The 27,431-nt window shown below is 40.5% G+C and overlaps 2 protein-coding genes across 2 annotated transcripts in view; one reads left to right on the forward strand and one right to left on the reverse strand.

Moving 5' to 3' along the window:
* The first annotated feature begins 77 nt into the window (after positions 1-77).
* On the forward strand, positions 78-7,486 carry LOC145441775 (putative phosphatidate phosphatase). The gene is made up of 7 exons (XM_080319717.1): positions 78-226; positions 1,069-1,257; positions 1,632-1,728; positions 2,413-2,614; positions 4,545-4,602; positions 4,967-5,143; positions 5,201-7,486. The coding sequence occupies exons 1-7, from the start codon at positions 194-196 to the stop codon at positions 5,291-5,293; spliced, it is 849 nt and encodes a 282-aa protein (XP_080175843.1). The 5' UTR covers positions 78-193; the 3' UTR covers positions 5,294-7,486.
* A 1,050-nt stretch (positions 7,487-8,536) lies between these two features.
* The window catches only part of LOC145441772 (IgGFc-binding protein-like), a 52,014-nt gene continuing 33,119 nt past the window's right edge, over positions 8,537-27,431 (reverse strand). The window contains exons 54-85 of the mRNA XM_080319714.1: positions 27,096-27,260; positions 26,048-26,313; positions 25,232-25,360; positions 25,074-25,169; positions 24,345-24,496; positions 24,188-24,285; positions 23,519-23,666; positions 22,898-23,019; positions 22,313-22,477; positions 21,085-21,377; positions 20,400-20,522; positions 19,975-20,066; positions 19,775-19,916; positions 18,465-18,730; positions 17,605-17,769; positions 17,065-17,234; positions 16,410-16,554; positions 16,189-16,346; positions 15,167-15,288; positions 14,954-15,102; positions 14,422-14,519; positions 14,219-14,363; positions 13,348-13,469; positions 13,057-13,218; positions 12,737-12,996; positions 12,427-12,549; positions 12,105-12,199; positions 11,683-11,821; positions 11,506-11,622; positions 10,233-10,370; positions 10,019-10,166; positions 8,537-8,953 (exon numbers count right to left, since the gene is read on the reverse strand). Of these exons, the coding sequence (XP_080175840.1) occupies positions 8,815-8,953; positions 10,019-10,166; positions 10,233-10,370; positions 11,506-11,622; positions 11,683-11,821; positions 12,105-12,199; positions 12,427-12,549; positions 12,737-12,996; positions 13,057-13,218; positions 13,348-13,469; positions 14,219-14,363; positions 14,422-14,519; positions 14,954-15,102; positions 15,167-15,288; positions 16,189-16,346; positions 16,410-16,554; positions 17,065-17,234; positions 17,605-17,769; positions 18,465-18,730; positions 19,775-19,916; positions 19,975-20,066; positions 20,400-20,522; positions 21,085-21,377; positions 22,313-22,477; positions 22,898-23,019; positions 23,519-23,666; positions 24,188-24,285; positions 24,345-24,496; positions 25,074-25,169; positions 25,232-25,360; positions 26,048-26,313; positions 27,096-27,260 (4,852 nt within the window). The 3' untranslated portion in view covers positions 8,537-8,814. The remainder of the gene's footprint in view (positions 8,954-10,018; positions 10,167-10,232; positions 10,371-11,505; positions 11,623-11,682; positions 11,822-12,104; positions 12,200-12,426; positions 12,550-12,736; positions 12,997-13,056; positions 13,219-13,347; positions 13,470-14,218; positions 14,364-14,421; positions 14,520-14,953; positions 15,103-15,166; positions 15,289-16,188; positions 16,347-16,409; positions 16,555-17,064; positions 17,235-17,604; positions 17,770-18,464; positions 18,731-19,774; positions 19,917-19,974; positions 20,067-20,399; positions 20,523-21,084; positions 21,378-22,312; positions 22,478-22,897; positions 23,020-23,518; positions 23,667-24,187; positions 24,286-24,344; positions 24,497-25,073; positions 25,170-25,231; positions 25,361-26,047; positions 26,314-27,095; positions 27,261-27,431) is intronic.

Below are 27,431 nucleotides of genomic sequence, written 5' to 3' on the forward strand. Positions count from 1 at the left end.
GTTTACTGAAGAAAGTCAATCAATTATTGATGCCAAACTCAGCTGACTCACTGCATGTAGTACTAGATGCAGTACTAGATGATTCTACTATGCGGACTGATATGAATTGATTTACAGGTAGAACCATAGAGCTCATTTTTATACATTGCAGTCTGGCTTCACTGTGCTTACGTCAAGTCAGCCGCTGTTGAAAATGAGGATCAATGCATGTTTTGTGCTGTGGAAAGTGAGTGGCAATTACGGCATAGTAGTATTAACTGTTGTGATACATATCAGTAATAAATAGATCCGCTGCATCTACAGCTGAGTTTGTTGTTGGAAGTTATCTATAAGCCCCTAGTCGTCATCTATAAGCCCCTAGTCGTCATCTGATCCGCATAAACGGTGTCTTTGAGCAAAAGTGGGCCGTATAGTGACTCGGCAGCTCGGGAATCATCGCCCTGGTGTAAAGGGACCGTAGATATCTAAGCGCAGCGAATACTGAACCAACTACAACAACAACAGCTCAGTACGTGGAGTAAATCTATTGCACAAAAGTACAGTTGAGAGCTAGAGATACGCATCTCTCTGGAGCAGCCGCAGTGAAGTGGATTTTGGAAAACCTATAGCTCCTACTCCGATAATTTTAACTTGGCTAGTATAATGGTAAGAATCGGCAAAGATTTTTGCTAGACATCTCCCTCGAGATAAGCGCAAAATTCTATTATAATTTACGGCGCCGTCGGATTTAAAGAACGCTGAAAGGTATTCGCATTATATTCCTGAAATAAGAAGCGTGTTATGCGATTATAAGAGATGGGTTGTCAATTCGGTGAGATATGGAGTAGTAATGGCGCTTAACATCTGCCGGGGATGCTTATGTTAAACGAGTTATGCCTTTGTCGTTTTGCCGCTCACGCTCATATACGATTTCCAAATTATCCCTGTTATTTATCATATTTTCAATTTCCACTATGCACTTTCAGGCTTTACATGTAAACTAAGCTGAACCCATGTTAGCCGGCCGAGTCTCGATGTAACGATTTTAGCGTTATTGCTGTATTATGATTGTGTTATATCTGTGTTCAGGTCATAGACTTCGTCGTGCTGATTGGTCTCATTTTGCTATGCTCGACATTCAAATGGGATCAACCTAAGTACGATATCTACGTCAGTTGCGATGACGAACGGTACAGAAATCCATTGATACCCACCAGCGACCATCTAGTTCCTACGTTATGGCTTTATATGGGTGTGCTTCTTATATTACCGGGATTGGTGAGATTGTATTCATATATGCAACACTTAGGTATATTATTAGGATTTGCATTTTGGAATAGGCCTACGGTCAGTATACAATTTATAGACTCAGTAGCTAGATGCAACAAGCTGAAATTACCTGATGTTAAATAATATTCTAAAGCTGCTAAAAAGCAATCGAAGAAATCGGGGCTCAAAATTTAAAGCAGGCTGGATTTGTGATATCGGCTACTACACAAAAATAAGAGACGGTGTCCGGTCGACGAAACAGAATGTAATATAGAGAATGTTTGAGTAAATAGCGCCGTCGGCCATGGCCAATTGGCCATGCTTCATCCCGCGTGGAGTCTATATATACACGGCTTTGTGTGACCTTATTTCTATTTTCGCAGTTTTTTGGACTCGAAGCAATTCTGATGTTTGGCTTACCAGCAGATGGTATTTCGGAGGATCGTTTGAAGAAGCTGGTGGAATTTTTCGATACGATCGGTGATTTTATGAATATACATTCATTTGCAGGCTGTGATTGTTAATACATGTATGTATTTAGTATATCTACCAGATTGTCACGGGGAATCTCGGGTACCTAATTTTGCTTTCATAGCCCTTCCACTGGGCATCAACGAGTATAATACACCAATCCTTATAGAGATATATCGGGGACGTAGTGAGTTTTATTTCCTCGTGCCACCTTTCTGCGCGTTCTTGGGGTGGTAATGAAGACATAATCCACCCCACCCCAGGGATTTCGTGAGAATGGGTGTAATTACCTCGTTTTCAATCAATTTTGTACCTGACAAAACTACATCAAAAGCTAGTCATTGTTATATGGACTTTTATCCCACTGTCATGCGGATCGTCACACATCTAACGTCAACTAATTTTGTTATGCTCATTGCTCATAGATCTCAATTGAATGTGAACGACAGATCTATTTTTGTCTACTGCCACAAATAGATATTGTTGCGAAGACGTATTTTGTCACTGTGGGCGTAGTGAAGGAGTATACGATGAATCTTCTCTCTCTAAACCCGGTATAAATGAGACAGTGACGGGATAAACGTATCCTGAAGTTTCTAACATCCAGTTGTTTCCTTCCATGACGATCATCACCTTAATAACTCATCTCTTTATGAACTATTGTATTTATATGCTTTTGTATCTCTTGTCTAGCACTCTACTACTTCGGCGCTCTTTTCGTGCTTATTGTCAACAAAATATCCGCATTTGTCGGAGGAAGCCCAGCCCCAAATTTTCTGGCGCTGTGTCTGCCTGGTTGCAGTAACTCGTCGGCGGCGTATATAGATAGAAACACACGTCGTAGCTACGTGACCCAAATGTCATGTCCTCGACAGGGATTTTCACAGGAAACTTTGTAAGTGGGTTTATATTATAAGCATAAGTATATAGGATTATCCCCACCCGTCGTTGGCAACGACACTGATATAGTTGGTTGATTGAATGCTATTATCGCGGCTGTATGAAAATCCGATACGGATCAGGCCACACGAGGCCATAGTTCAAATACGGGTAACAAACGGCCCGCGGGCCGGGTCTGGCTCGCGAAGTCATTTTGAGCGACCCGCAAAGAGTTTCTACCCTGAAAGTAAAATTTGAATCTGAAAGTATTGACAGATTTTATGCGTCACAGAATGAATCAAGTTTGCCAACCTGAAAAGATGGTCATGAATAGGGTTGCATTTAAAATAAATGGTTGTTTAAAACAGTTCGTTTAAAACATGTTTTAAACAGTGTCTGAACAAAGACCATTAAAAAAATTGTGTTTTTTAAGTCGTAAAATTATGCCATAATTGTGAAACTTTCCAAAAACATGTTGTATGAGCCTACGGACAATTGGCCGCCCGATTTAGCCGACGTATATCGATAAGGGATAGTTGGAATTGAAACCCTCAAAGTCGGTTCAACAGTTATAGAACAGATATTTCGTAAAGGAGATATATTTATCCTATATTTCAATTGTCAATGTCAATCCACTATGACGCCACAATTGAATATTCGTGACGCCATGGCTTTAAAATAAACAATAAAAAACATGTTTTAAACAAGGTCCCTATTTTAAACATTATTATTTTAAATTGATTTTTGTTTTAAATGCAACCCTAGTCATGAAACTACTTGCTCTGTTCGGGTCTACATGCATTTTCGACCATGAACGTTAACGAGGCAAGGCGGCGTTTCAATATAACTGATGTTCACACGTGCACGTGCAGTCGTTACAACGGGTTTCTACATACCAGGGTTGTAATGACTCGACTCATGATTTGACTCGAGTCAGACTCGAGTCGCAATAGTCTGGTGAGTCGACTTAACTGGAGTCATTTTCTTAAAAATGAAAAATGACTCGACTCGAGTCAATTTGCGCATTGACTCGACTTGTATTCGAGTCATTGCGCATGACTCGGATCAAGTCATATGACTCGAGGCTAGGTTCATACCAAGACTGGCATTTATTTGTAATTTCGGAGAATAGTAAAGTATCGCACTATTATTATTTCAGTATCAGTACTGGTACTTGAAAATGCTATCAGAAACTGTTAATGGTGAGGAAAATTAGAATATTTTCAATGCGTAGCATTCGATATCACCGAGCAGATTGCAAAAAGTGGGTTTCACATGACATTAACTCGGAACTGAACAGTCAACATAATGACTTGGACCTGAACTCGAGTCAAAACACTATGACTCAGACTCGACCCTCTAATCCGTGACTTGGACTCGGACTTGACTCGGTAGTGTATTGAAAATGACTCGACTTGACTTGACTTGACCATAAAAGAGAGATTGACTTGTGATTGTGATTCGGAACCTTTTGACTTGGTTACTACCCTGCTACATACGACATGCAGCCAGAGTTCAAAGAACTCATTGACAACTTGACAACACAGATATCTGATTGACTTCAATTGCAATTGTTGATAAGTTAATTAAATACTGTTTTTAGTCTCTATTTAAACTTGAAGTTTACATTAAACACGATTTATTCGTTGTATAGTGGATAAATACGCGATTAAGCTATATATTCTGTAATCCGGCCGGCCAAGTACTTCATTTTCCCATATCCGGTCCGCCGACTGGAGAATTTGCCTGCCCCTGCGCCCATAGTTGGTACGCAATCGCCATTTCTGTGTAGCAGTACTCACAGTGTTGGCATTCTCAGTGAATGTAGTTGACCAGTTGTTCCTGAAGCGTGTCATTTCACCCTTCGGGCATGACGCATCAGCTGTGGCCTTATAGCATTGGGGTGTCAATAAAATTATAGATTTCTCTTTCCGTTTATGTTGCAGAGCATCGTTTCCTTCTGTACATGCAATGTTGACGTTTTATGGGGCAGGTTTCATCACGGTAAGACACCTTGGTCATTTGTTGTTTATTGAGACATAACATCGGATGCATGAACTGCGACCCTACTAAAATGCAGAATCGGTTGACCCAGGTTGACCCAAGTTGACCTAGCTGGCTGATTGGGCTTATCTGGGACAATCGGCGTTCCCAATGGCAAATGCATAATTTAACAAAGGCTGAGTCAGTGAACTATAAATTGACTATACGTGCTTGTATGCGACCGGGCGTCGTCGAAATGAAAGAGAATTGATAACCACGCCCAAGTGCACCAGAGGAATAGATCTTTACCTCGTGTCTGCTTATGATAAATATATTCTTAAATTTTCTCATTCCCAATTATGCCTAATTATGCCTTTGCTTTTAGTTGAGCCATTTTCACAAGAAATCAAAATCTCAAACACGACTTCTCCAACCAGCGATAGTTGTTCTCGCAAGCGCCATGGCTATAGTGACATCATTATCACGCATCAGCGAATACTCCAACCACGTGGTAGATGTAGTTGCCGGAGCGGGAATAGGAGTCACGGTGGCGATTATCCAGGTCTGGCGGTAACACGATTTCAAGTTTTGCTCTTATCAGCAGATTCCTCTTCTGCAGGTTCTGATTTCCGGAAAGAAAGTGAAAATGGAGAGTGTGCTACCGTTATCTCATATTAGACAACAGCTGATGTCTCAGTCGCAGGCAGTGTAGTTGGTTGTCTTTTTCACTGCGGATTTGATTGATGACCGGACGCGGTCCATGTACTGAGTCTGATATTAACGTCCTAAAATGACTATTAATCACGGGAAACATGTCGACTTAGCCACCATAGCCTAAGTACTACATATACGCAATGTTACTGTAGCTGCCTGCTAAGCGTATAAATGGTTACTGGGCTATTTACGTTTATAGCCGTTGCACTAATTCAATATTTGAGTGTTTTGGGGATGCGCTATTTCCAGATTATTACACTGGTCAATAAATATTTTAGGCAGACAAAGTGAAAGTGGAATGGCACTGATTCCGAATATGACCTTCGTTTTTTTTTTTCAAATTGGCTCTTGTTTTGGAGATAGTCCATGGGGTTATTTTGACCAATATCTCCCATTTTCGCTGTAATGGCTAGATAGAAAATCGGCTCAGTCGTACTATATAAGTTTAAAAATTCAATCTACTTATTACACACAGAAGACTCTTTTAAATCAAAATAGAGCAACAACACTATATTTAGGGGTATTCGTTTATCATAGTTATAGACTTTCACGGATAGCATGCACATAAATAAATTCCAGTCATGTATATAAGTATTTACCTAGATACTCAAATAACGTGGCATTAATTCAATCAGTTTTACGTCAACCTTAAATTTTAAATAATCAGTTGGAATATAATGTTATTCATTTATTTTAAAACACAATTGTTTTTGTACAATTTTCGCCTGTAAGCAATTTACTAGTGTTGGGAGCAAGTCACTACCTTCGAGTCACGAGTCATCTCGAGTCATTGCACATTTTGACTCGAACCAAGTCAAGTCAACCCAACCTATTTTCGAAGGTGGCTCGAGTCAAGTCAAATCACTTGTTTTTTTAGAGGTGACTCGAGTCAAGTCGAGTCAAGTCAAGTCAAGTCACGAGTCAAGTCACAATTCAAGTCAAATTGAATTTTCGAAGTATGAGTGATGATTCAAAGTCATTACATTTTGCTAGTTGTGTGAAAGCCAAATTAATTATTCATTTATCTTGAATGAAACAACGAATATTAAGTTAGATATACATACACAAAGGCGTTGTATCGCTCACGCACATCTAGAACTGCTAATAAAACACCTAAGGTACTGTATAGCTACATGCTACAGTCTGGTATTATCAGTCAAACTAGAGGATCAAATACCAAGCCTCGAGAAGTTGATACAAATTGATATGGTACAACACACGACCCATCTACACATCCATGATAATATAAACGCATACACTATATTCGCTCGATTCAAACTATATAAGAGCGTGGCTAAAGGGAATCACTGCGCAATGCAAGCACCGAGCCATCCAAGAAACAGAGATATGTTGCTGTTAGATTAATCTATTACTACTAATAAGACAACGTAAGCTGTGATCTATTTGCGGTCCATGTATTTGTGATGTAACAATAAAGGCCCGGTGATAAGTAGAATCAGGGAATGGCTGGTTGCTCTCATTAGTGACACCGGCCTAACGCGAACAATCATAACATAAAATTCGTTGATTTAATCGACACTGCGTACTTGATGACTTGAAAATGACTCGTAATTTTTGCTTCGAGTCACGAGTCAATCCACGTTTTTGAAGAGCCGACTCAAGTCAAGTCAAGTCATTTTTGGAAAGTGACTCGAGTCAAGTCAAGTCATACGAAAAAGTTGACTCGAGTCAAGTCATGACTTGAGTCATCCCAACACCGCAATTTAGTGCAGTTTCTCGAAAGGTTCCAGCAATGATCTGTCATAATATCTTTCTTTTGATGTTTTGATGTCTTGGTGGAACCCTTCCCCTTGCTAATCAACAAGATCATCAGAAAATATATTAAAATGACTGAACAGGAAGTAAAGTTTTATGCTAATGTTTGTTCCAAGTTTTCCATAATTATGCATATACGAATTTTCCGACCAAATGTTTGTAATTGGGTGTTTTGTTGATTTAGCGGTGCTTTGCTGATTTAGCGGAAAATTATCCATTTGCAAGTCAAAAGAAATGAGGCACATATGAGTATTGTAGTTAAGCTTTTCAAGGACAAATTTTATCGCTTTATGCTCCTCTTTATTCTTTGTAGAATGACCAATTGATACAGGAGAATATGTATTTGCGTCGTACAAAACTACAATTTTTCGGCTTGACAAACTGCTTTTTTGATAAATATATATTTCGCACCAGGTCATGTTAATATTGATAGAATGACTGAGAACGACATGAGGGTTCTTCATAGTCAATTATCTATTAATGCGCAGTATCAAATTTGAAAAAAACGACGATTTTCTTTTTATCAAGTGAAATATTCAATACAGTATATAGCCTACAGTAATTTTGGGCTTTTTAGGGGCATAAATATCTTCTGAACAAGAGCCAACCTGGCAAATCTAATGTGATATTCGTAATCAGAAACCTCGAAAACTCCGAAACACGGCTCTCAGATGTTCTGCCATTTTTTTTTCTTTTTTTTTGTTGACCAGTGTTATTATCGTAGTTTTGTAGATGAGCGATATCAAGTAGCAAATATTTCAAGGAAAGCAAAATGTGTCTCTTGTTTGTATCTAATATTGTGCTGTTTTCGCAATTCCGCTGCGCACTGTTGCTTACTCTGGAGATTAAGAAATAAAGATATAGAAAAGGGTCCGAAAAGTCGCGTTGGCGACCCGCACATATAGTAGACAAAATGTTGTAGAACGAAAATGATCATTTATTACACGTTTATAGATGGCAGCCTACTTCCATAATAATTAGTGGAGATGTCATACTGTAGTTACCCATATAAAAGTTTTACGGTTCCCAGCATTAAATTCCGATCAAATATGTCTCTTTGGGGAAGCCTATACCATTCATCGTATTCAAAAGAATGTGTAATGAATTGTAAGAATCACCGACTGTATAAAAGCCATGCTTAATTGATTACCCCCTGAGTCTGAACGGCTAAAACAAGAGATTTCAGTCCAAAAACTAGTGTTAGCAATCGCGTCATCCATCACACAAATACCTGGATGACTGGACTTGACGACTCCGTCCTATCGAGCCATTCGTTTATATACCTCACTTATGTGTATGTCACATTTATTCCAATTGCATTTTCGTTGTGTGCATGTTATTGATTTGCACGATTGACAAATAAAAATTCTTTTTCTCTCTCTCTCTCTCTCACACACACTGTTTTTCTGCTGCATTCTCTGGCCGTCACCCTACCAATCAACACTGATACCCGTCGAGAAAGGACTAGAATAGAAATACAATTTATTACAAACGACCGCACACGCTAAATATACATTAGATTCATAAAATAGAAGGTATCACAATTTCCCGAGAAAAAATGACGCACTAATCTACAAAGCAGCAATGTGTAACGATGGCAAGAAATAAAGGAACACCGTGAATGTCACTAAGGAAAGGTTTGAAACTCTTGCACTTCGTCTTCGAAAATGCATTGTAGATTAAGTCCTAGAAGAAGGTCATGGTACAAGGGTAAAACGCAGAGTAACTGAAGAAGGATCGTGTTTAGATCAACTCTTCAAGACACAGGAATCGAACTCGGAAATCGCTGCATAACCGCCCGTCTTTTTGGTCCGCGTGGAGGCACTGTAAGCCTTCGACGCTGTTCATCGTACGCAGAATCAAGCCGGTGCTGAATGCGTTTCTATGGAAAGATATCGAAATGTATCAAATCACTACGTTCGAGATCCAATTCATATCGAGTCATTGGACATTTCGACACGAGTCAAGTCAGGTCACTCGGTTTTAGGAGGTGACTCAAGTCGAGTCAAGTCACAAAGTCATGTCGTATTTTCGAAGTACGAGGCATGATTGAAGTACAGATTGAGCCTAAATCTAGTAACGAATATCGAGTTTATTATACATTGAACGGAGCGCTGTATCGCTTACACACATATAACTGCCAAACTACGTCGGTAACTGTCAGATAGATGATAGAATGTGAAAACGTCATTCTATTTATGGTCCTCAGTTTCAGAAAACCAAGTAAGTGACCCACTCAACATAACAGTTATATTCTCATTATTTGCAACCAATATACTAAAGACGAATGATGGTCAAAACAGTCAGTCACGCCGTAATTTTCTACTTAATTACCAGCAGAAGCAGCCATTTCAAAGACAGGTCAAAACTATGCTTCAAGTGAAAGAAGACAATGGAATGTTTGATCAGCACCCTACCCACCAAGCAGTCTCAAAATTAGATTCGGGTCGAGGAGTCGCGTAGTTTTTGCAGTTAACTGCAGTGCACGTGGCTGCATTCGAAACTGAAAGAATCATCTACGGCTACGCCAAAAATGCAAAAGGACTAATGACAGTGACAATCGGGCCAATCGTCATATTAACATGCAGTTACCGTGATAAAGTGCTATTTCACACGGCTCTCACTAAATCTCACTGGTAAAAGCGATGCAAACTCATCCCAAGAGTGTTTTCACTTTGCGAAATTCAAAACCTTGAAAGAAAGTAATTTTCCTTGATATACTGTTGGGTAGAAGTGGAGGTAATTCGTGAACATATTCACTTGAGTAAGTATAGCGCAGGCAGGCGAAACCTTATTGAGTACTTCGTACTGACCACACATGGTCATGGGCATATCAGTAATGGAATATTAAATTCTAATCTACGCTGAAGTAGGTTGTTGTAAATCAAACGAAAAAAAAGACAGCGTTGCATCCGGGCAGGCTGTGAGACAAAGAAAAGTCCAGTACCTTCCGTCAAGTAGCTGCGCTTCGACGGACACCGGCGCTTGGCAAATTCCTTTCGGGTTTTCTTCTCTAATCTTCTCCAACGTTTCGACATCTCCGTCCCCGTCGGGATCAGAAACGTCGAACCACTGCGTCCACACGGTTTTGCAAACTGAAAAAACAGTCACCGATAGTCACGACGCCAGCTCGAAATACAGTGCGGTGTCTCTCTGCTTACCGTGCGTCGGGGCGCCGGTTTCGGAGCCTTCCTTCAAAGCTTCCATAAACGCGTCCAATTTGCCGATCCAGTGCTGCATCGTGTTGCTCTTCCATTCCGTCATGTTCTCTTTCTGATCAGCGCAATCGGACTTGACCACTGCGAACAAAGTTTCGGGCATTAGACGCGATATAAACGATGTCTCATCGACCAGCTTATTTTCAAATACGTTATATGTGAGAACTTTTCTGTAGATAACATGTATCTATCTACGAAGAATACCGTATTTATAAAGCTCGACTTTGTTATAATACAAAGGTAATGTGAGGTCATTAACGAAGTACTTCTACTTTTCCTGAGTACGCAAGTAGTTTCCGCCTACTTGTACCACAGAGTTCTTGTGTCTTTAGACTACACACCTCAAATTCAAGACGTGCAGATAGACACCACATTTCAACATATGTATGTGTGAGCCAACATTATGTGTTTCAATGCACAATGTGGTATCCACTCCAACATCTTAAATTCAAAGTCAGACACCACATTATGGATTGTCACACACAATAGTAGGGAACACATAAAATATGAAGAAATGTGGTGTCTAACTGCACGCCTTGAATTTACAATGATACTTCCACTCGTATTTGAAGAGCATCTTGAGTGTACAGAAGCTCAATATACTATTCAGGCATAACTAATTACTTTCAACACTCTGGATTTTGTAGAAAGCGGAAATTAATTTGGGTATAAGCTTGCATCAATTTTACAAATGAGATCTCCGTTGACAACTGGACGGAATAGAACCTGCATCACCGTAACCGGGTACATTTTTGAGAATTGCACGCACCTGTACGGTTATATTGCGTTAGTGCGAAGATGCGCCCTGCAAGACAGTGGCCAACTCCGATTAACTGCTAACAATATGCAAACACTCGACCAAATGTAATGTTTGAAACTGCATACTGTGGACCTTGCAGACTATTCGATTTCAACATCCACTAGAAATCGCTACTTTTACTTATATTTAGTAGAAATTAACGGGATTACTTCTACTTCTACTGGAGTAACAACGCCGACTACTTTTATCACTCCTATGCATCTACATATGACTTTTAGATTTTGTTCAAATGACAGTGTACTGACCCCATGCGTAACCAGGATGAAAGATTGTGGTAGAAAATTACGGCGAGGGCAAATTCATTGTGATGCAATCACAACGACCAAGTCCAAAACTAGGATGTCTCAAAGCAGCCTTCCGTCTACACTTGGCTTTATACGCAATAATGACACCGACCTTGACAAGACTTCCCGTCGTCCATCAACTTGAATCCTTTACGGCACGAGCAAGTCACCGTGCTGTTAGCGTAACTGCAATCGTGGTCGCATCCTCCGTTAGAATTCTTGCATTCGTCTGAATACCGATAGCCGTTACAGTGGAAATTCAGCGACGAGATAGTACATCTCTACATACCTTCCCAGTGGCATCCGTATACGCTGTCGCGATCGCCGCAATACTGTCCGGGCAGACAGCCGAAGTCTTGACAAGTCAAGACACCGTCGCCGCACTGACACTTTCGCTCGCATTCTTCGAGGTATGAATCAAACCCGTTCTAGGTAAAGATATGATAGGGTTTAATTTCCAGCCGTACACTCTGACAAATGGATAATTCTAGTTGACTAATTTAATTAGACTAAGTAGAGTGAAATGCTGGTAATCTAATTCTAATATAATTTGCGAATTGTTTCAGTGCTCTAAATGAGAATGATCTTTGAATAGATATGAGGTGAACTTGATGTTTCTTGTATTAATTTTAATTTGAAATTTAATTCAATTTCCAAGATTTTGAGATTTCAGTAATTCAAAATAAATAAGTAAAATTTCGGAGTACTCACAGGATAATATTCTCCTTGTGACCCGACGCAGCCGCATTCTTCTTTCTTAACGCAAGTCTCTCCGTCGAGAACGTGGCCCTCTTCACACTGGCATCCTGAACAGATGGTATTGTTAGTTACGTAAACATAACGATTTGATAATACCTAGTTCCAGAAATTTAATTCCCCATGACGCTAATAAAGCAGGATGGAGACTTAGGCAGAGGATGATTTGGTTAATAATTCGTGGTGACGTTAGTAAAGCAGATCACTTCACAATGACCAAGACGAAATTGGCGACCTGGGTACAGCCCAGGTCAAATATCTACGGACGACGCCTTACCGGGGACGCATTCTTGATCCAGACCGCCGTCCGAAAGGCAGTAGCCCGCGCTTTGGTCCGAGCAAGTGGGCTGACACTGGCTCATGCAGCTGTTGTAGAAACTTATCCCCGTGCAATTCAATTCTGTTGAGACGAAGTTATGATTTAATGACTCTCAAGTAGAAGTAGAAGTAGTAGTAGCGATTTGCAAGCTAAACTTTTCTGAAAATTGGAAATTGTTATCAAATACAGCGGGCGTCTTTTACACAATTAATTTCGGTAATTTAATAAAATAAAAATTCAATACGAAGAATACATCAAAATAACTCACTGGGAGCTTCCAAAGTGGCTTCCTCCGTCGTATTCCCCGCATATTCCTGATTGCAAGTCTCGTAGAAAGTATAAATGGTGGACGCTATGTATTCCATATCGCCTCCGGTGGCGCACATCTCAAACAGGCAGTACTCGAACAAGTTACATCTCGCGAACGAAACCACGTCGGTGCTGTAGGATAGTTCACATCTCGCCTTGTACTCGGCCAAACCCTCGAGACTGTCGCACGGCTCTTTCGGCGTGGATTGTAAACGGCACCTTAATATATACAACGCACGTTAAGTGCTTGTTTCACATTAAATTTTAAAGGCGACCTACCCGGCACCGGACTTGTCGTCTCTCCAACTGTTTATGAATACCGATACATCGCTTTCAACGACGTCTAACGGCGTTTTGAAATCGTTGGTCTCATCTTCATCAAAATCTCCGCACAGTCCTTCGAGTTGTTTAGCAAGCGGTCGCCTGGCTAGGATACGCAAGCTACAGAAAAAAATGCGATATTGAACACATGGATAAATGGCGCGAAATTCATGAATCAAGTGTCTGGTATTTTGATGTTTCTGATTTTGATATTCTGGCAAGCAGAACCGAACTACTGGATATTCTTACTTCTGTTTTCCGTCCCATTTGAGAACCATTCCAAACTTGAAAATGATAGCGACGTCACGGCCGACTTTGCGAACCGCGAAATTATCCATCACAGATCCAAACGTCACTCTCCTGCCGTTGACCTGGCAAGAACAAATTTGAAATAATTCCACAACCAAAGATAATATCTTCATCAGTTTAGTAAAACAAAATGCAAAATGACCGATGACACTACAAATAGCGCAATTTTCGAATATATATTCTGTAGGCATGATGCAGCGGCTATTTCGCCATATTATTATGAAACTTTTACTCACAAAACTGACGTAAACCAATTCAAAAATACATTCTACTTTGCAAAAGCAAGTAGCTTTGCTTCAAAAATTTTTGGTTGAAGTGAAAATAGTCCGAAAAGACGATCATTTAATTGGACTCTCGGAGGTACAGAACTTCAGCACACAATTGATTTAATATATTCTTATTGAAATAAAATATTTTAGGATAAAACTCGCCATGGATAGTCGTCAGCTCCAAGTAGATATTGAAAAGAAGATTGTATATCAAACAATTGCGCATGAGAGCACTGTCGATGACGTCATATTTGGTGATACGATTGTTAAATTACAATGTTCTTTTCAATTCTCTACTGGTTGCTGACAATTACTCTTCATGGGCGTCAGCTGAAAATATTTAGGTTTCATTACAATATGAACATTGAACATATTATTTAATACTATTCGCCATATAAGTGATGAAAGTAGACACAATTTGATTGAGTACTTGAAAAAGTGCTTAGTTACTGACCACCTCGGATTCTTATCATAGTGTGATGGTATCAAAATCGCCATACTCCTGTAACTTTCAAGTGGCGTAGATGACCTAGCAAACTCACCATAACTAGTTTTCCTCGAGCCAAAAGGATATCGTTTCCGGCCACTTTAACAATGACTTCTGCAGCGTTCGACAATATCGGGTTAGACGCCGATTGCATGTCGACCTCTATGGAAAACGGTGGTATAGTAGCGCCCGCTTTGGTCCTGATTAAGAACAAATTTAGCGAGCCAATCTAGGATAACATGAACGTCGAGTACATACTTAGCCATCATCAACAGGCAAGTCGTTGTGGTGTTGAATCGCGAGCCGTCGAACGTGATAAAATGCCCGTTGCCAAATACTTGACACTGTGCCTTTCGCTGTGAAGATACGGAATACATCAATTTTATAACTTGCCGACAAACACACCACACCACAGCCATCTATTGAGGGTGAGATCAATAAGCACATTCCCTGACCAGCAAAATCCATGAAATACCCCACTGTCAAAGGGATCACAATATTATGGTCAAATTTAGGTTGTAACTTAGTTGACTCATAATGTGGCACTCAAGACAAAAGTAGAAGTAATATCATTAATTTCCACTTGAGAAAAAGTAACAATTTTCCAGTAGGTATTCTAGGGATGGTTTGTCTATAAAAACTGAAAGTAGAGATGGAAGTATTCCAAAATCGTAACCACTCGAGTAAATAGTGCAAATAACCAAAATATACTTGAGCATTCTGGAAAAATAGAAGTACTTCACCAATCTCTTCCAAATTCACGCAAGACCTAGTCGCAAGATATACTCACGCGCGGTTTTAACAGGCACTGCTGGAAGCCTCTTCCATCTTTTCCGCATCGAGCTCGTCTTATGCACGGTTTGCTGTCGACGCACTCGATCGCGCCGTTACCGACGCAAGTGCACACCTTGCCGCATCCGTCGGAACGATACGAAAAGCCTGAAAGATGCAGCAGGTTGACTCAGAATTTGCCATGACACCGATGAAGTCGCGATGCGATTACCTTTAGTGACAACTTTGCGATTGATGATGCAGCCGCCGCACGCAGATTTCGCGATGCACGCGCCGTTGGAGCGGATGTACCCTTTGTCGCAGACGCAGTCTTCCACTTTTGCGTATTTGCATCTGTCGAAGAAAGAGATCGATGTTTTTCTGATCATACGCTTCGTGCGAACCAGAGGCCTTCATAGGTTTGTTCAACAAATTTTTTTTTTCATACAAAAAAAACGTTGCACACCAAATTTGAGCCAATTCCGACTGGTAGAAGTGAAGCTATCAGATTTGAAAAATTTTGAACTGACCATAAAAAATGATTTTTTTTAATTTACTGTCTACCTTGTGGCTCAATTCCAACTGGTAGAAGCAAAGATATTGGCTTTCAAAATCGTGGATTTGAAAAATATAGTATTTACTGAGGGTAATCGAAGAATATTTAATAAAAAACTCAAATAACTTTACTTCTTCACGCAGGAACTGAGTCAAATTTGTTTGGTATAGATTTTACAGCCAACATAACAATTTCAAGGGTTAGCCAGTCAAATTTGAGAAAAAAATCGCTATATTTTCAATAATAAATTCAACATATTCAAACTCTAATGGCTTCACTTTTACTCGTTGGAATTGAGCAAAATTCGGCGTCGACGTCTTTTTAGCTAACCTTACAATTTTAGCTAATAGCCGCAAAAATCTGAAAAAAGGTTATTTTCGAACAGTACTAACGTACGAAGGTAGGTTTTGCCTTCTTGCACCGCTCACTCAAGAGGTTATGTTTTTGACAACTTGCAATTTTAATTGGACAGTTTGGAGGCAAATCAACTTATTATAATTTGCATTTTAAAAACTAGAAAGTAGGTCTACTTTAATATAAGTGATTGTCCACTATGCTATATGTTGTAATCTTGCAAGTGAGTATAAATACATAACATCAATTCTTCTTGTATCGAGCACTGATATTGACCCGCTTCGACTGCCATTGGCTGTAATGCTAAATGCCAAATTGGATTTCTCAAAACCTCGTAAACTTACTCGGAAGTTTCCGAAACGCCGCACGTATCCTCACAAGCGTCGGCGCATCCCACGTAATGACTATTGACAGGGCAGGCGATTTGCAGCATCAGGTCGCGACGCCATTCGCAGACCGGCGCGCCCGCAGCCGAGCATTCGTAGGCGTACATTTTCAAAGCCTGACCATGCAACACAGATGAAAGTGTTGCGTAAACGCGCATTCAGAAGGCTCCGGATATCACCTGTTTTAGGATACGTCGCGATCCGTTAGCGCGGCACATGTCGCTGACGCATTTGTCGAAATACTTTTTGGCGTCAAGTAGTTTGCTGCAGTTTGAAAATTCGGATTTCTCGTCAAGGATAGCGCCGCATTTGTCGATACCGCTCCTAAAATGGGATGTGTTATATATTATATATTGAATAATGTATATTGAGCTCAAGTGATCTCTTCTCCTCGCTCGGTATTCGAAATTCCATGACGCTGACATCATATTTTGTCATTTTACTACTTCTAGTATTTCTCAGATACTCATTTTCTACTTCCATTTGAAGTAGATTAGACAAGTCTTGGAAATAATTTACGGTCAGCTCTCAAGTTAACCGGACCCCGACCTGTCATGTCGATCTCGCCTTGACAGGCCACCTCGCTTGTTATTTTGTATTATCTTCGTTTACTCTTCATTCTGTGTGCATGCTTCCGCTTTACATCGCCTACTGGACCCGGGTGGGTGTCTGATTTCAAAGACTACTCCAAGTCGTTTTGACACCTTCCTATATTTTCATTATATCGCAGTCTTGCTGTGTTTTGAAATGATGAAATTCCTAATAAACTGATACTGATACGGTATTACTTCTACTCGGGTACAGCACCGCCAAGTACCAATACACAGATCATACCAGGCTGCCAGTTCAGTGCTTGTGCATAAAGGAGGCGGGCTTTCTTCCAGCCTGTGGCATCCATGCCCGGAATGTCTCAACGTAAATTTACGCTTGTCGTAGTTCTCCTTGTTTCCAATATAAAAGTCATCCTGCGGCTCACCGTTGAAGTTACCGCACAGGCCGCCGACCTGAAAAGCGCAAAGGAATGTTTTAAATGTGGAGAGAATAACTGCGGCAATGCGACATCTACTACAGAGCAGTATATGCGAGTGTTTACATTTGTTTGTCACAAAATTCCTCATCAAGCCATATAATCAGACTTGGAAACTAGATACAATGACAGAATGAATACAGTCAGCTCTCAAGATTATCTGACCTCGATCTGACACATCAACCTCACCTATGGACAGACACTTTATTTATTTTCATAGGGTTACCATACGTCTTAAAGAGGATTTGTCCTCTTTTTTCAATAAATTGAAAGTGTCCTCATAGGGCGTTTAAATGTCTCTTTTTTGGGGAATTTGTCCTCTTTCACGTTAGAATGCCTCAACTTACCTTGCCCGCAAACTTGCTGGGTAGCTTGACACGCAGATGGTTCCCGTCGTAGGCCACTTCAAGACCGAAGAAAGTTTTCAAGACAACATATGATCCTCGTCTGTTGACCGTTATCCACCGGACGGGGTCTTTACCCTGCCAGTTGTAATAGATCTTTCCGGCGATCTGGAAAATAAGTGAAATATTAGCATTACGAGAAAGGCCCAAGCTTGACATCCGACATTGGATTGATTAGGCCTACCACAAAAGGTATGGCATTTTATTATCAGTCCGACAGGAACACAAATTTTAACATTGACGAATTGTCACAAGGATTTGACTTATGTGTAAAGAAGCATTAGTATTCCTTCATAGATATCTGTACGATAATTTCTTACCATAGCAATATTATTATTATGGTAAATCCAAAATTGCAGACATCAATAACTTCGCTCCTTTCGGTTGCAATCGAGTCAAATTTTGTGTGAATGGTTTTTATCAATAGTAGATTTCCAAAAACAAATTTTTAACAGCCTCGGCGGAATAAGTAAACAACTAAACATATACACGAGGCTTACATGTTGTAGTGTGCTCCTGTAAGGGCTATTATGGGTAGTTCTTATAGGATATAAATTTCGTTTGCCTTGGTGAAATTATACTTATTAAATGATACGTAATGCTGATAATCCAACAGTCCAAGATAAATTTCATCGGTACACATACAATATAAAACTGTCCGACAGAAACACATAGCGTAACATCTTACGGTCAGCGAGAACCTATTTTGAGTAAAAACGTATCCGTTTAGCTCGTGCAGCATGAACGCAGTAGAGTGTAGATACTTATCAACACCAAAGCATACAGTTCTGTGTTCAACTCACTCTGGCTTGCGCATCATCTCGTAAGAGCACCATGATGCCTTGCGAGGGAAATCGGACTCGGACATTCTTCGACTCGAAAACTCCCTTGATCACCGGGTCGCTGCGAACGGTGACTTGAACGTAGAAGTTCCTTTCGCGGCTGCTCGGATCGCCTCGCACGATTTCGCGTTTGGCGGCGATGAAACTGCACTCGGTGGTCGTGTCGAAGGTGTGGTTATCGAAGGACTTGAAATGGGTGCTGCCCCACACTTGGCACACGGCCGATTCTGTACGCAACAAGACTCATTACGTGGTCATGCACTATATGGTTCACGATATGTACAGCGGTCAAGGGCAATTTACGGCTCGGAATACGAATCTAACCAGTACATAGGATGTATGTAGTATACACTAAACTGGAAATGCGTTTACTTTGAGGGTGGTTTAGTTAGGTACTGTGTGCAAAGTATACAGAAGTATGTAATATCACAGAACGCGCAGTTCCAAATGTAACAATGGCGACAAACTAGGTTTCAACCAACTCTACAAAAAGAAAACGGTAACGCAGAAGTTGAATACGACAAAAACATACCGGTACAGGGAAGATACAAAACTAATGTGAGACTTGCAATTTATACAGAATATTTTATTCTGCATAAACTAGATCAGTCAACTTGAATAAATGTTGAGTCCAACTTCAGCATTACTGTTTTTGTAATGTTAATTTCAAAGCTGTGCATTGCAACTGTTACGTTATGAAATACGCGGTCTGTGATTTTAATTTCATATGGTAAATAAATCTGCACAGTCTCATTACCTAATATTAACACATTCACTCAGCAGCTTGTGTAAACAATGTCATTTACTGTTGTAAATTTACAATTGGATAGTGCATTCATATTGAAATGAGCCTGAATATTTTCGGCTGACTGGCTGGCCAGATTCCGTCAGGGGTAATTGTCAGCAACTAGTAGAGAATTGGAAAGAACATTGTATATCGACAATCGCATCACAAAATATGACGTCACCAGCATGAAATTTCAAATAATGTGACGTCATATTTGTGATACGATCGCTGATATACAATGTTCTTTCCAATTCTCTACTCATTGCTGACGATTTCTGCTGACGAGTGAGTGTCAGCTGGAAATATTCGGGTTCATTTCAATATGAAGATACCATTCAATTGTATATTGAAGTTCTGTACCTCCAAGAAGCTGTTTTCAATTTAGAAACAAAATTAATATAGCATAAACTTTTGTATGCAGTACCTATGAAGAAGCTAGGTGCTATTGTTGCCATCAGGATTATAAATTGATCTGTCAACTTACCGATAGCAACACAGGCGCGTTTTCCATCAGCGTCGAGCATACATTCTTCGTCACGGCCGCAAGTAGACTTAGTGCAGGTTACGATTCCGGACTCGCAAACACATTTGGTCTCGCAACCTTCCGTGTAAAATGACTCGGCATTCTGAAATCGTAGTAAGTAGATGAATTTTTTGAACATATTTATATTCCATACGACTTACCTTATGGTATTTGCCGTCTTTCAAGCATCCGCATTCTGTCACAGGCACATATTCATCGCCGGACAATACGTAACCGTCATCAGCCTGGCAGCCTTAAAATAAAAATATCATTGGTCAATGTGCTTGGAAAATTGTTGAGACTACGTAGGAGACTACAAAATCTGTAAGTTATCAATGTTACAAATATACGGTATTCGATATGAAGATATATAAGAACAAACGAAAAAAAAACATACCCACGAATATGATTACCGTTTGTGATACTAAATTTTACAAGCAATTAAATACTGCAACACTAACTCGGAAATAAAATAACCCGTTACACATTTGGATCCAACATACTTACATATGTAAAACCATGACATTAATACACATATCAAGCTTATGGATTGTCGCCGAATCACTATAATGCAAGCCCGACCTACCTTCAACACATCCTTTGGACGGGTCGTCCGTTCTGCATTCCGATACGTCCAAGTCCCAACATGTCGGTTGGCAAATGTCCATGCAGGCCGCAAAGTGGCTGTGCTCAGGACAAGTGACTTCAGCTGAATTGAAAATACATCTATGATCACCGCGAAACGTCGGTAATTTGCGTCTCAAAAATGGCACACATTTAACAGGAGGTGGTCCGGTTGGTACTCAAGTAGAGGTAGAAGTAAATCTAAAACATTCTGCTCATTCACAAGCAGACTTGCCATTTCCCAGACATGCCAAATCTACTTGAAGTGGAAGTGGAAAATGAAAATTTTAAATGTTCTTGTTTGAGTAGATTTAAAGATAAAGTAGATCCTGGACAATACATGGCATATTTTAGGTGGTTGGTTTCGAAATGACAGGGTGCATCTTTGAGACTATCGCAAAATGACTCACGCCACTACAAATTGACGTGATTTTCAAAAATGTATTACCACAATACGAGGTCTATTTCAGTAAATCCAAAATTGAAAAAGTAAGCAGTTGTGCAGAAAAAACTGATAAATGGAATTGGAAGTAGTTTTAAACCATAACCACTCAAGCAAACAGTGTGAGTTGGCAAAACCAACTTTGATACTCCGAAAGAGCAGAAGTGCCTCGTCAATGACCCCCTCTCACTCAACAAATTCTTACTTATGTTAGCCTCCTGTCTCCAGGTGTCAGGCAGTTCCCCTCCTTCGGCGCGACAATCTTCCGTAAAGTCCGAGATGACTCTTTCCTGCACCGACACGTCGCCCGCGAAAGCGCACAAGTCCAAAATGCAGTTTTCGTACATCGTGGCAGAGTCCGCCAATCTCTGGCAGCCTCTCATGACGCCGGTGGGATTGATCAGAACCCCGCAGGCTTCCGCCGCGATGGCTCTGTCTTCTGGGCCGCACACGAATGGCGGAGATTCGCTGAGGAAATCGGCCATAGGGCCAACGCAGCTAAAAGAGTAATACATTAGTATAAACACGGATATATCTACAACTAGTCATGAGATCTAACTAGATATCCTTGGCACACGTATCATTTATATGGTGTAGTAGCAAGGGTAGCCACCGTGAGTGCTATTTTATCACAATCCAAATTTTTCGACTGCAATAACTCCGCTTCCACAGGTTGGAATTGAGCCAAATTTGGTGAGCATCGTTTCTGCAGACAGCCTAACAATTTCATGGGGTGAGCAGAAAATTTTGTTCAATTTCTGTTTGATTTTTACGTAATAAATCCAAAACTTTCTTCTCTTGTAGCAAAGCGGCCACTCGTTGCAACCAAATTTGGTGTGCAGAGTTTATAATAACCAAAACAACAATTTTATCAAGTAGCCAGTGAAATTCGAAAGAAAAAGTTATTTTTGAACACCCCAAGTGGTCAGTACTAACTTTTTACACTCCGCATATAGTAAAGTAGAAACTACTTTGGGGATATGTTTGCATCGGTTTTATGAGTGAAATTGTAATAAAAACTTGGTGAAATAGAGCTCTTGTATTGAACAGCTAACATATGTTTGAAAATCGCACCCAGCCTATTTATAGCGCCTTTATTCATTTTGTGTCGGTCAAGAATACGAACGCCGCAATTTCGGGATGAAATACCTTCGGTTAACTGCTAAAAGTATGAAAATCGGCGACCAAATTTTCTTCTTGAAACTGATTACTTTGGTACATTCCAGATATTTTTCAGATCTTCCTTTTCTAATTCCGCTTGCAGAAGTTTTGATGTGTCTCAGACATCGCTACTTTTAGATGTAATTTAGTAGAAATTTAGAGCGTTCCTTCAACTCCACCAAGATTCAAAAGTGCGAAAATACGAATACAATTCGGGTGCCATTTTCTCATATCGGAAACGCGTTGCTACAGGACACGCGTAAAGGACTCACGTGTCGTTGAAACCAAGGACTCTCCAAGACTCCACGTAATTCTCAGGGTCGGTCACGACCTCTCCTGTGATGGCGTGGGTGAGATCGTTGCTGGGATCGTCATTGAAGTCACCGCAGACGCCTTCGATCTTTTCTCTCAAGATCGCCTTGGCGTAGATCCTCAGTCTAAATCAGAAAATTTACCTCAGAAACAAACAAATCAAGCAAATGTGTACATAACGACAACGTACAACGAATTTGGTAAACCGCATTTAAAGCTAGACTGTGTAGAGACAAGGGTACATGTTTGATCAGACTAGTTGACCTCCAAGGTCATATCGATCATTCCTATCTCATACCGAATACTGTGAATGTATATTTTCTGTACCACCATTATTGGTGTCTGTTTATTAGGTATTTCGGTTGGATGAAAAATAAAAACTCTCTCTCGCATTTACCGAAGTTCACTCCTGATGAGAGTCAGTAGAAAAGCTTCAAATTTAACATATTTCACCACATGAATACACTATTTGTTGTAATATTGAAGATATGTACTTCTAGACACCTATTTAACTCAACTCTACCGTTATTAATATCTCAATTTACCTGTCAGCGCCGTCCCAATTTACAGACAGGCCAAAGTTGAAATGAGCAGTGAGGAACCGGCCGGACTTCGCCAATTTCATCCCGGACTGTCTGGTTCCAGTGTTGACTTGCTCGCCGTTCAACTGCGATGCAACAAAGACATTTGTCAACCCAAAATATTGATAGGGGTTCATAATTTCAATTCTGCAGGATATTTCTAAATGTCTTTGCGAGTGTGCAGTCCTATAGTAGAGGTGATTGAAGGATAATACAATCATTGTTGGCACTCAAGTAGAACTAATGTCGTAAATTCCTACTCAAGTATAAGTAATAGTAGCATTTTTCAAGTGAGCGAAAGAGAAAGTATTCTACATTTCTAGGCCTTGTTTTGCCTAAAAAACTGAAGTACAATCGGAAGTACTCCAAAATCATAACAGCTTGAGTAAGTACCGCAAATGGGCAAAACCTACTTGAGTACTTCATAGTAGTAGTACTTCATAACTGACCACCTCTGGCCCCTACATGTCCTTCCATTAATATCACTGTATTTTCAGATCAAAGATTGATGCGATTCCTAATTTTCATTGTATCGTAATTCTAACAGTATTTTGGATCGATAAAATTTCTAATAAAAATCCTCACCGTCGCAATTGGTCCTTTATAAAATGACAGCCGTTGTCCTCTGAAATCCATGTGTACTTCTTTCACAGTCGAAACCCGAATATTTCTTAGCGGCTGCGCGTTGACCGCGACCACCGAGAATGGATCGAGGCCGCTGTCGGATTTGGAGCTGAAAAATGAATTCGGTAATCGTGAGGCATCAACTCGTGATTTTTCAGCGTATCAGGGAAAAAAACCATTGATTTGTATATGAATTCTAGTCCTCACTTGAGATTACACGACATATCTGGTTTGCCTATCGTTGCATGGCACTTCATTTTCACAGCTTGTCCTTTTTCTGTTATCTTCGGTTACCTTCAATTCATTCTGCATGCCTCTTATTCGCACGTTCTAGGTCAAGGGGGCGTTTAATTGAGAGCCTACACCAAGTCGTTTCGACTCCTGCCTTTTCGTGTTATGTTAATGCTGAAGTGTGTTTAATTGATGAAAATGAATACACCATTCAGTGTTCAAATATGGAATCATAGCTATCATGCATGTCTGAAAGCACAGTTTACACTCACAACATTCAATTCAGTACGGCAAGAGCACAAGCTCAAACAAGACTCGCATGTGCAAAGCTAATATAATTGATGCCAATTTGAGATCGAATATCATCGACCTGACAGTATTGCTAAAGTAGACCTTTACCTGACCATGGTGTACGAGCAGATCCCTTGAGAATCGAAAGTGTTTCCGTCGAAAGTCGTGTAATGCGGGTCCGTGATAGCTTTGCACACAGCCCTTTTCTGTTTTAAAAAGCGTCATGACTTCAATTTGAGTCTACCAATGAACAGAAAACACTTACCCGCGCTTTCGGCACGCACAGCATGAATCCCTCCGGTGTTGTGCCGCAGTTTTGAGTGTCCAAGCAGCCGCCTTCGATTTCTTTGCAGACGAATTCGTTTTGCCCGCGGCAAACGCACTCCTGTCTGCAGTCGTTACGACGAAACTTGAAACCTGTCACATAGAAATTACAATGCAGGAAGAAATGCTGCTATCCAGTCTCAGTTGCAACTGTCTGAAAGAAGACTAGGTACTTTGTCAGTGAATCGACATGCAACTAACATAGGATGACTAATAACAAAGAAAACAAGTGTGATTTTTTAAATTACATCTGTTGTTATAGTAAATGGTGTGGGTTACCGAGTGACCACGTCAATTTTATAAAAGTGATGCCAATCCTTTAATCTACTGCTTACCACTACTTCGTACTTAACAAAATCTAAAACGTCAGTAAGTAGTTTAGCTTCAAAAACTGTTAAAGTATAAGAATAGATACGTTGAATGGCTATCTTCTCAACAGCGAAAATTTGCAGTATATACTACGCACATCGATGACGGTTTGATACCTAACATATTAAAACGTTCTTTCTCAGCTCGTGCAACCGGTCAAAAATGAGAAAAACCTAAAGCAAATGTAAACGGCAATCAACGTAAGCAACCCACAAAATCTGTGAAGTTATTTGTTACACGTGCGGCGCGCATACCTTGCCACACATAAAATAAGTTTTATCCTTGCGAAACAAAGCGGTACCTTTCACGTAATAAATTCCACCAACGGTACATCCACAGTTTTCCGTCTTCACGCATTTGTTGTGCGACATCGTGTAGCCGGCAGCGCACCTGCATCCTGCGAACACAACACGAACGATTTCCAAATACGAGATGAAAAACTTGAAAAAGTCGACGTACCTTCGACGCAGTTTTCTCCCAGCAAGAACGGCAGCTTTCGCTTGCACAGAGTGGCTTCCGGGTCGCCGCACGTGGGCTGGCACTGGGGCATGCATCGCACGTAACGGCTGTTGGCGGGACACGGCATAGCTGAAATTGGTTGGGCCATGTTCAAAAAACGTAACGTAACCGAGAGAGGCGCCTTTGTGCCGCTCCAAGTTTAGAATGGGGATCATACATACACTGGGTCATAATGCATCTGTGACGGCATAGCATTGTTAAAAATATTCACCCTCACTTCCCATATTTTCGTCCTAGGTACACCTATGCCTCTAAAAGCAAGTCATTATCATGAGAAATGATTTAATTTTTGAGAGAAATAACGACATATCGCTATATACTTTGGTATTCTACTAGCCCTGGTGTACAGCGGCCTGGTGCAGGGATGATATATTGTTATATTCGGAGATCTACAAATTACTGTTATTATTATTATCAATTATATGGCATCGATGTGTTTCAACAGACTTGTGATGACAAAATCGAGTCATGTTTCGTAAATCATTGACCCTCGTTGCATCGTAACATTGCTTAATAATAATTTCTCTTTGATTCGATTTCGTGAGCAATGTGATCATTTTCCATCGAAGGGTACTGCAAGAAACAGTAATCTCTTAATTTCTCGGATCTTGACGGAGTGTTTTAAGATGTTATCACAATTTGATCAAGATGTACAGCAGAGTTGAAACGCAGTCGGAAAAGCTAAGAGTTGTGCTTTACACCTTTGACGTATAGTATCGTAGGAATGCTTTTATTGCTCGACATTACATATCTTACGCAAGCCTGATCGCCAGGGAGACGGTTGCCTGGAGGATTCCAAACAATCGTGAACGTAGGAAGAGAAAACTCGATTCTGCATGTCCTCGTCTCCGTCCATGTTACACATATCAGCCACGCACACGTCGTACGCCACGGCAGCATTTGCGACGCTGTGGCAGTTAGCGAAAGGCCCAAGAGGATCGGTCAGGACCGAGCATCTCGTCTCGTATCCGGCACGGGCCTGATCGGAACATTCGGACGACCCGCTCTGCGTATGGCCACACCTGAAATACATCGAACGGTACAGAAAATGCACAGGAATGCCTAATTCACAAAGACTTGTCATTACTGTTATCAGTACAGATCTTTATCTATTTCTTATTGTTAGGTTTACAGATCAGTATCTGTTGCTATCTTTTACACATCTATTTGCGTGTCCTTTTATGCAATCTTGTGCTACTTTTAATTCAGTGCAGATGCCTCTTATTCACATGTTATAGACCAGTGGTTCCCAACCTTTTTCGACACATCGCTCCCCTTATTAAGTTCGACAGAAATTTTCGCCCCCCGCCCTGCATATTAACAGTTCCAAAAAATAGGACATCAAAACGGGGGATTTATTCACCTAACTCTGATCACTAGTGAATTGACTTGAAAACCGGTTCCCGCGACTACTTTCCGTTGGGCTTAACTGATTTTTTTAGTCAATTTTCACGTATTATACACAATAAGTCGCCTTCACATGTATTTTTTGCCGTGTGAATTAAATATATCTCACTGGAGGTTCTATCATATTCGCCCCCCTATCCCTCCTTTGGTATTTTCGCCCCCTTGTCCACGTTGGGAACCACTGTTCTAGGCCAAGGTGGGTGTTTGATTACAAGTCTATCCCGAGTCCTTTCGACTATTTCTCACCTTTTCATTTTGTCGCAACCAAAATTTTTGAAATTACTGTACTCGTGTCAAAATTTGCGGTGCCTCGAAATGATTTGTGACTAGATAGTAGACTGATAGACACAACCGAAGCACTGGACAAAGCAGATGTCTTGGCAATGCCGCCACTCACTTGGGCAGAGAGTAGCCGCGATAGTGCCAGCTCTGAACAAACTGTTCCACATCTGTGGCGACCGCTCCGTTCGACATTGTGAAGTCATTATCGGCATCGTCATCGTATCTTCCGCACAAACCCTCTACCTTTCCTTTCAGTTCTTTTGATACGGTCACACGCAATCTGAACAAACAAATTCACAGTATTGATACAACATAACTGCAATTCATACTGTAATCGGTAATATTCTAGGCCAAGGTATGAGTATTCCTAGTCGTTTTGACTTTTTCCTATCTTTTCATTGTGTCACAATCTTGAAGTGTATTGAAAGGGCGGTTTAATAACTTGATGATG

Source organism: Botryllus schlosseri, chromosome 6, assembly GCF_051294905.1.
Source record: "Botryllus schlosseri isolate E-star chromosome 6, Bs_hap1, whole genome shotgun sequence".
NCBI lineage: Eukaryota > Metazoa > Chordata > Ascidiacea > Stolidobranchia > Styelidae > Botryllus > Botryllus schlosseri.